The sequence below is a fragment of the Physeter macrocephalus genome, chromosome 6, assembly GCF_002837175.3.
Source record: "Physeter macrocephalus isolate SW-GA chromosome 6, ASM283717v5, whole genome shotgun sequence".
Lineage (NCBI taxonomy): Eukaryota > Metazoa > Chordata > Mammalia > Artiodactyla > Physeteridae > Physeter > Physeter macrocephalus.
Genome location: NC_041219.1, coordinates 86,712,940 through 86,722,456, shown reverse-complemented (window position 1 = coordinate 86,722,456; position 9,517 = coordinate 86,712,940). Strand labels below are relative to the sequence as shown.

The 9,517-nt window shown below is 51.7% G+C and overlaps 1 protein-coding gene across 1 annotated transcript in view; it reads right to left on the bottom strand.

Annotated features, from left to right (window-relative positions):
• Positions 1-5,598: 5,598 nt before the first annotated feature.
• The window catches only part of CALCOCO1 (calcium binding and coiled-coil domain 1), an 8,897-nt gene continuing 4,978 nt past the window's right edge, over positions 5,599-9,517 (bottom strand). The window contains exons 2-6 of the mRNA XM_028491501.2: positions 9,014-9,301; positions 8,539-8,647; positions 8,104-8,306; positions 7,628-7,734; positions 5,599-6,668 (exon numbers count right to left, since the gene is read on the bottom strand). Of these exons, the coding sequence (XP_028347302.1) occupies positions 6,491-6,668; positions 7,628-7,734; positions 8,104-8,306; positions 8,539-8,647; positions 9,014-9,301 (885 nt within the window). The 3' untranslated portion in view covers positions 5,599-6,490. The remainder of the gene's footprint in view (positions 6,669-7,627; positions 7,735-8,103; positions 8,307-8,538; positions 8,648-9,013; positions 9,302-9,517) is intronic.

The window sequence follows — 9,517 nt, the reverse complement described above, 5'->3', positions numbered from 1 at the left end:
GTGGAATCTCTCCAGTCTCATAGAAGGACAGCCGCTCCTCAACTTGTTCTCGAAGCTTCTCCCCAAATACACTGGTAGGTACCTCAGAGAAGCAATCAATTCGTGAGGCAATACTGCATTTGTTTGCCAGGTATCAGGAGATGCAGCCTTTGTTCTTGACAGCTGCTTGGCCAATGAAGGTAGAGTGGAAAATGAGCCCATATTTTGGGGTGTTACCCCTTGTCTTCAGGGCTCTGGAAAGTTGGTCCCTGTGCTGGGCCCATTGAATCACTCAGACACCAGGACTGGCCATCACTGCGTCGGGTCTTAGTTGCGGCATGTGGGATCTTTTTTGTTGCAGCGCGTGGCCTTCTCTCTAGCTGTGGCATGAGGGCTCCAGAGCTCATGGGCTCTCTAGTTGAGGCACTCAGGCTCAGTAGTTGTGGCGCGTGGGCTTAGTTGCCTTGCAGCATGCGGATCTTTGTTCCCCGACCAGGGATCGAACCTGAGTCCACTGCATTAGAAGGCGGATTCTTTACCACTGGACCACCACGGAAGGCCCTGTGCAGTAGAAATTTAATATGGGTCACATACATAAAGTCTTCTAGTAGCCACATTTAAAAAAGTAAAAAAGAACTAGGTGAAACTAACTTTAATAATATATTTTATTTAACCCAATGTATCTAAAATATTATATCCCTTCAACATGCAATCAATATAACATTATTTTAAATTCTTTTTTTTTGGTGTTAAGTCTGAAATTTGTTATGCAGTTTGCAGTTGACAAATCTCAATCTGTACCAGCCGCATTTCTAGTGTTTAGTAGTGGGGAATTCCCTGGTGGTCCAGTGGTTAGGACTCTGTACTTCCACTGCAGAGGACATGTGTTCGATCCCTGGTCAGGGAACTAAGATCCCGAATGCCACATGGCCAAAAAAAAAAAAAATCAAGTGTTCAGTAGTGGCATGTGGCTGGTGGCCACCATAGTGGAGTGCAGATTTAGAGCGTGCCTCGAGCCTGGTTGGTCACAGGCAGCAGGATCTTTGATGTTAGATCCAGACATCTTGGTTCCCACCCTTGATTCTTCTTACACCTTGACTTGGGAGTCCTTGTTCTTCTATGAGTATGGAGACATATTCCCAATTCCCACGGGTCAGAAGAATTGCGTATCTATTGCAGGGTATCTATTGCAGGCTCTGTGAAGTCCAGCTGCACAATAACTTCCACCTGCAACACTCTCCGTAAGCGCCTCTTGCTGAGCTGCCAGTGACCTCCTGGCTGCTAAACCAGCCGTTTCCAGGGACACTTTCACTGGCTTCTCTGCTACACCTGCCGCCACTGGCCTTTCTCCTTGACTCATCTGTCCCCAGTTGCTTCCTATCTCTCTGATAGATCCTTCTATCTTCTCCGTGACTCGGCACTCTCCATCCTTCCCTTCCATGTTGATGGTCTCCTGGGTGCTGCCCTTGGTCCTCTTACCTCTCACTCTACATGCAGGGAGACCTGGGTAATCTATCTTCACTTGTATCACCTTTATTAACAAGGATCTTAAGTCTCTATCTCCAGCTCTAAACCCTCCTGAGCTCCAGACTTAAATGTCTATCCAATTGTCTACTGGAGTTCTCTCCTTTGAACGATCCCAAAGACATTGGGAACTCAACAAGACAAAACGGCACGAATCATCTTTTCCCTCAATGTATGATTTCTCCATTTGTATTATTAATTTGGTGAATGGCATCACTGGTTATCTGGTCATTGAAACCAGAAACCTGGGATCAACAGGACTCCTTCTGTTCAATTCCCTTATCTGATTATCAAGTCCCATTAATTCTGCATCCTGAAGAATTCTGCTTCTTTCCTCTTGACACTACTTAAGTTCAGTGCTGTTTTTTTTTTTTTGGCCTTGCCATGCGGTTTGCAGGATCTTAGTTCTCTGACCAGGGATTGAACCCGGGCCAGGGAAAGTGCCAAGTCCTACCATTGGACTGCCAGAGAATTCCCTAGTTCAGTGCTCACTGTCCTGGCCTGGGTTATTACAGTGGGTTCCTAACCGGTTTCTTTGGACTTTCATGATCCGGCAATAGAGTGTCAGCTCCTTGAGGGCAGGCATTCCTATCTGTTCATGCAGATTCCCAGTGCCTAGGACAGCACCTGGCACATAGTGGGCATTCAGTGAGTATTTGTTGAGGAAATGTATGAGTAAAGGTCTGTTATCCGTCGTTCCAGCCTCACTTCCCACATCGTGTCCGATCCTCACTCAGCAGCCCTGAGTGTTGAGATTTCTGAGTGAGTTAGGTCTTTGCCGTCTTGTCCCGTCTGCCTGCACACGCTGGGCTCCCACGTACACACTGTTCAAGACTCAGCCCCCATATCGTCACCCACGGGAAGCTTTGTCTCCCGAGTCTTGGTTAATTAAGTACCTGTTCTCTGTGGTCCCACAGCATACTGTGCATATCTCTAAAGTAGCGCTTACCTTGTTTTCTTCTATTTGTTGCTTTATGTTGACTGTGAGCTCTTTGAGGGCAGGGATTTTGACTGTTCCATCTCTAGTCCCAGCAACTGACCCATAAAAAACACTCCATAAAGTTTTTTTGAATGAATGCATGAAATCTCTTTTTTTCCTGTAAAGATTTTATTTTTTAGTTTTTTAAAATGTAGAGTATTTTGCTCATTCTTTTTCTTTTTTTTTCCATTTTAAAATTAGTTTTTATTGGAGTATAGTTGCTTGCATGGAATCTCTGTATCCCAACTGACATCACATCTTGTTCTTTCAGGCCACACAGGGCACTTCAAAGGTACTGGTAATGTTTTTAAAGCTGGTTAGTAAGTCCAATTATGTGCACTTTATTATTCTTTACCCCTTGTATATGGACATATATATCTTCTTTTGTATGTATGGAGTTTTTTGTTGTTGTTGTTGTTTTTTGCAGTACGCGGGCCTCTCGCTGTTGTGGCCTCTCCCGTTGCGGAGCACAGGCTCCGGACGCGCAGGCTCAGCGGCCATGGCTCACGGGCCCAGCCGCTCCGCGGCACGTGGGACCTTCCCGGACCGGGGCACGAACCCGTGTCCCCTGCATCGGCAGGCGGACTCTCAACCACTGCGCCATCAGAGAAGCCCGTATGGAGTATTTATTAAAATAACTAAAAAAAATATTTTTGGAGGACTGGCCCTATGTGCCAGTTTCTGTACTGGACTTCAGGGACAAGAGATGTACAAACACAGAACCTACCCTCAAGCTGCTTATAGTCGAGAGAGAAGAAAAACTTGTGAACAAGATATAGTGAGTTTTTACAAAGTGCTATGTGTAGTATCACAGAGGATAATGGGGGAAATCACGAAAGGCTTCACAGAGGAGCTATCTTTTGAGCTGAGGCGAGAGCATGTGTTCAGAGGCATGCAAGAGCAGTGCCTATTTCTGTGGAGTGCTTGTGTAAAACTGGACTCCAGGGTTCCTTAGGGTAGGATGGGAAATGGAAAGGCAAGTTGGTGAAGACCCCGACGGGCACACTGAATGATCTGCACATTGCATTCCTGTAGGTAATAGGCAGCCATTGTGGTTCTGCAAATGGGGAGTGATGTTTGGATTCATTCATCTCTCACCAAATACTGACACCTGAGTTCCTATCTGCTGCTACTTGGTCTGAGCCCATTCAGGTCCATCACTTTCTGCAAGAATACTGGGAAGCAGAGGGAGAGAGACGATCCCTTACAGGAGGGATACAGTAGCAAGGCTGAGTTGCCAAATACCGCATGGTGAGGAGAAAGAACAACAGTTGGAACCCAGCTGTCTTCCCTCCCTGCCCATGCAGTCAGTTACTCTCCCCTGACATCCCTGTGTTGGGGCCATGCACTGGACCCTGGGGTAGACAAATCGTAAGTGAGGAAGAGAAATGGCTCTACGTTTCTGGGGAACTCCTAGTCTGAAGGTGCCGACTGCACACCTGAAGACATACAAAGGGCAGAGAAAGGAGGGACTGGAAACTCTAGATACCCAGGTTAAGGGGTCCAATGAGGGACTGGGGGACATCGTGGAGGAGGGGAGTGTGGAACAGGGTTGGGAAAGTGAGGCAGAACTGGGCTGGGGGGAAAGGAAAGAGGTGAAAATGACCCATGCAGTTTTGGAGGTGGGAAAGAACAAAACTTATGCTGCAGTCGTCGTAAGTGCTTTTAGTCTGGCAGTGTCTGTGTCAATGGCCTTGTGCAGCTACCCATGTGGCTCCTGCCGGTGTGTGTGCGGCTTTGCAGGGGCTGTGGGATGGCAGTAAGGCCCTGGGTCCCTCTTTCTGTCGCCCTTCCTCCTCTTCTGTGCTATAGGGGGGGCACCCTTCTAGAAGCAGGATGTCTGGGTTCCAGATTCTTCCCTCCCCAACCTCCCCCAGACATAAATCACAAGCGATTTCATTAAATGCACTTCCTGCTGGGGATGTTGGCTCATAATTCCTCTCTGATTAACCCCCACTACCCCGGCAAGTTTACAGGCCAAGTGAGAGAAGGGATAAGGGGGAGGGAAAAAGGAGGGATGGGGGGAATCCCAGGCCGGTGATGGATGCCTCTGTCAGCCCAGCTCGTATTTATTAATAGTCTTAATACGGGAAGCAATAAAGGAAGAGAGGGATTCTATTAATTAAATCATTGTTATAATTAACTTTCATTAAAGTAGGATCAATAAAGAGGAGTTGAGATGGAGAGAGGAGAGATCCATTATCTCTAATTTCCTTGGAAGGGATTCAGGGAACGAGATGGGGTTGCTAGGAGACAGCAACGTGAGGGAAGAAGGAAGGATGTAAGATGTCACCCAGGTGAGGCTGGAAGGGGGCTGGGCAGGAGGGTTTCAGGTGAATGGAGAGAGGGGACGGTGGGGGTGGCCCACCCACAGGCCCTGCAGGGAATGGGGGTGGCTGATAAGGGAGCTATTGGGATGGAAACCAGGGGGCTGTAGGCACGGTTAATGCCAGGCATTGCTGAGAGTCTTGGTGAGCACGTGGGTCCTTAATACATGCTTTGTGATGCTGTGTGTGTGTCTGCCTAGCCTGTGAAGCTGGTTAGAGTGGATGAATGTGTTTTTGTGATTGTGGAGTCTGCGTGTGCATATAGGTGTGTGAGGATGGCAACAGAGGGAGAGAGGGAGGCAGGGCTGGGAGGAATTCAAATAATCTCTCGAGGTAGGAGGTTTAGGACATTTTTTACAAAGTGGGTACACAAAGGTGTGCACTCTTCATAGGAGTAATGTCTGTCCTTTGGCTCAAAGTACAGTAAAGGCTGCTTTGGAGAGTGAAGGTCTCAGCGGTGGAAACCTCCCCCGACTCCCAAGGCACTCATCTTGGCCCATCCGAGGTCCCTCACTGCCCTACCCCTGGGACTAAACCCTTCCCTCCCCCTCAGTTTGCTCCCTCCCACACTACAGTGTTCCCCAAGCCAGACCCCACCTGAGACAAAGGTTCCTCCCTCCTCTCTTCCCACTGGTGGCCAGCACACTGGGGTGGCGGGGGGACAAGATGGGAAAATACCGACAACCTCCTCCCCAAGGCAGCGGGGGGGGGGGGTGTCCCTTCCTCCCTCTTTCCCTCCACTAAGGTCTAAGAGCCAGAGGTCTTGACCTTCTCTGATCTAGCCACACCTCATGATAAGAACACATTTTATTAGAATAGTTATACATATCATATAAATATATTTGTCCAGCTACAGGAAGGGAGAGGGATATGGGGGGGGGAAGCTCTTATTGCTGAGGGGGGACCTGGAGAGGGAGGAAGGGCTGGCAAGTGGGGACACCTGGGACCATTTGTTCTCCCATCCCTCACAGAAGGCACAAACGCATCATTTCTTTCCATGTGAGGACCCTGGGGGGTGGTGGTAGGGAGGGACAGGAGATAGAGTACAGAAAACCTCAAAAATACAAAAGAAACATCCAAACTTAATATCTAATGGTATAGAAAAGGCTGGGCTGGGGTATGGAAGGCAGTGGGGCAAAAGAAGGAGGAACCAGGGAAGTTCAGAACTGGTAGAGACCTAGAGAGGTCATGATGTCAATCCAGGCCCCAGGGAAAACTCAGGTAAACAAACACAGACCCCAAACAAGAGAGGGTGGGGTGCCCCAGGAATTGGCTTCGGGGCATCAGAGAGTGTGAGTGTGTGAGTGTGTGTGTGCGTGTGTGGTGGTGGTGGTGTAGTGGCTGGTGTGAGTGACAGAAGCAACCAGGGCCAGGAGGGGGTGATTTGATTCTCCCTGGAGAAGGCCTCCTCCATCTGGGTTCCTCCAAAACCACTTTCAGGGAGTAAATTCAGCCCCTGCTTCCAAGAAGGAACCCCTGCCTGGACAGAAGAGCCAGGTAGGAGAGGATGAAGTTGGAGAGCTTGGGATGAAATCACACAGGAGCGGGTCTCAGGCAACAGAATATCATGGAGCCGAGTGTGTTGGAAAAGAGGCATGAAACCTAAGTGTACATCTATGCATGAGTGTGTGCATGTGTGTAAGTGTGTATTTGTGTGTGTACTGGGGGTGTGGGGGTGGGATCATTCAAAGGTGAAGGGGTCCTGGGTGCTGAAAAAGAAGTGTCCATCCACGTGGTCCTCCAGGGCATCCTTATCACTCTCGGCTGGGAAGCGCTCCTTACAAATAGGACACTCCTTCCATGGGGGGGTGGTAGGGCCCCCAGTGCTGGCCTCTGACAAGGGACCCACCGCAAAGCCACTAAAGAGAGACAGAGGAGAAAGGAGAAGGTCCGTGTGCTCCACTGCCTTCTTGGCTTTTGGACCTCAGGGAGAGGGACCCAAACATGTGGGCTCCCAGATGACCCTGTTCCTAATGCAGCACTCTGGCAGTTCCCTCTGCTAGCCTCTCATAGTATCCCTCTCCCCAAAACACTGGAAGCCTTAGTTTCCCAGCTCCCCATGCCCTCTTTTCTTTAGTCCCTGCTGGTTTCTCTAGTACAGAGCCCATCCCCCAACCTCCTGCTCTCCTCCTTCCATCTCCGTCTGCTGCCTAATGAGGCTGAAAATGAGTCTGACATCGTCCTTCATCTTCCTGCTCCAGCCTGGAAGGATGACAGCATCACCCGCTCCCTGCCCTGAGCCCATCTCACATCCAGGCAAAGCAGGGGGTGGGATGATAAGATCTCTCTTCCCCACTGCCTTCCCCTCTTGAACTGTGGAAGAAAAGGGAAGGTAGGGGGGCAATCTGATACTTGAATTCCCCACCCAAAGGGTCCCCCAGGGAAGTCAGGGAAGAGGGATAGCATCTAAGGGGTGACCAGATGGATGCTGGACCCCAGTCTTCTTTCTGTTCCTGTCCCAAGGGGCCTTGGTCACCTCTCTTCAATCCCTGACAGAGCCCAGGTACTTACCTGGTGGTTGGGGAAGGGGTAGGGGCAGGAGAGAGGGGATGCGGGGCAATTTGGGCTCCACGGAAGATGGTGCTGCTAGAACAACACAGAAGCCAGTTAAAGGCAGGGCCTCTGAGTGCGCACATGCATTGATAGGCAGCAGTGATTTGGAGTGGTGGGTCATTTTCTGCGTCAATACAACTATATCTCCTTTTCTGGGTTGGGGCCAAGAGGGAGGTTGGGGGAAGGGCACGAGGACTGTTCACCTGGATGCCCTATCCACGGGCATCCTCCCACCTCCTTCCTGTCCTCCCCCTTTGGCACTCACCTGGCCATGTCATAGAAGGCATTGCCCAGTTCCGGAAGTAGCAGGTTGGCCTCCTCACCACCACTCTGCACAGCTGCCATCAGGACTGACTTCTCATCTTCAGCCTCCTGGGCACCAAAGGGATAGGGTTGAGTTTTGGGGTAGTGTCCCCAGACGGGGGAGCAGCACGCTGGGACAGGTAAGGGAAGTCTAGGCCGGGACTTAACAGAGCGTTGTAGTAAGAGTGGAGCAGGAGAAGTGTTTTGATGAGGGCTGGTGCACAGGAAGGAGTGGGGAGGAGCGGCTGGCAGCATTGAGGCTACTGGGTCAGACTGGTGTCCACCTGGTGGCCCTGAAGACAGCCTGTGCCTGCCTGCTCTCCCCCAAGAGAAAAGAGAGCCCTGTATGGCTAAGACTCCCTGCTCTGGAGGCTGGGCCACTTGGGGTTGGTCCTACCTCTTGTCCCTGCCCCTGCCCCATCTCCCCTCTGTGCTCACAGAGTCAGAGCTACTGTCCTCAGCTGGTCCTGAGAGGTGGGGAGCGATGGGGGCCGGCTGGCTGATGACAACTAGGGGAGAAGCCTCTCGTGGCCCTGTGGCAGGGGAGGAGGCCAGGTCTCCACGCTCACACAGACCATAGGGCGGGAGCCTCATGTCTTCTGGAGACTCATCCTCTGAGTCTGTCAGAGCCGCTGGGCAGCCTGCAGGTGAGGGAGCGGGCGGAGAAGAAAGAAGGAAGCATTGTTAGAGGGTCGGATCAGCTCTGGCTTCTCTGGATGAGGGATGAGTTAAGCGAATCAGGGGCCAGGGTCTGGGAAGGAAAAAGGCAAAACACAGAGGGCAGAGGCAGCTCCCAGAGGGGTCACGTGGAGCTTTCCCAGCACAGGGAGGGAGAGCGGGGAAGAGGTGTCCCAAGACTGGGGGTGTACAGACGCAGCCCCGCAGCGGCCTCCTCATCCTCTGTGGCAGGGTCCTCATTCCACTTCTCGTCTGCCACCTTCTCCAGGCGGGCCTCCAGCTTTCTCATGTACTCTAGCAGTTCCTGGAGGTGGGGAGGAAAGACGTGTGAGAGCCTGGGAAGATGCGAACCGTGCAGCCCTGCACAGCCTTCCCTTGCGTCCAGGATGAACTCTGAGCACCTCAGGATTAGATGCTTTTGCCAAGGGGGGGCAGTTTAAGGCAGATCCTCTCCCCACAGCTCCCAGCCCTCTTTCACCCCTTCTTCCCCCAGCAACCCTCCCCTGTCCTGCCAAGGTGGCTAATAAGAGGAGCCATGGTCCCATTTTTAGCCTCGGGGCCCTCTTCACAGATGCCAGTTTCTAAGCCAAGAGGTGACAAGAAGATACAAAGTTTCCAGCCCTCAAGTCCTCCACTGGGGCCTCCAGGGGGCTGGGTTATGGCTTCTCACCTGCTTCTCCTCCTGGAGCTGCTCCTTTTCCTTCTGGAGCACGCGCAGGGCTGACCGCAGCTCCGCCAGCTCCCGCCTACTCTCTGACAACTGCACCTGAGCAGAAAGGGCCAGAGGGAATCTGGAGCCTAGAAGGTACCTCCCAGAACCTGGGCTCTGACCTAGACACAGCAATCTAGAACCATGACCCTCCGTGCCTTCCCTCCTCTCTTGCCCTGACACACAGGAGGCCCCGACACTGTTCTTCCACGAGTCCCTTGTCTTGGCCGCAGGAGACTCACCTGAGTCCTAGTCTCTGTCTCCCAAGTGGGGACCTGGATGACTGCCTCTGGGTTGGGGTGCAGAGGGCTTGGTCATAGCAGGGGGCACTCTAGAATTCTCCTAAGTCATCCCTACTGGGCCCAGAGTGTGTGCCGGGAGCAGAAAGGGACATGACGTGCTTCAAACCAACGAGGGCTGGGGGGCGTGCAAGTGGGATGCTGCCCAACAGAGGAGTGAGTGCCT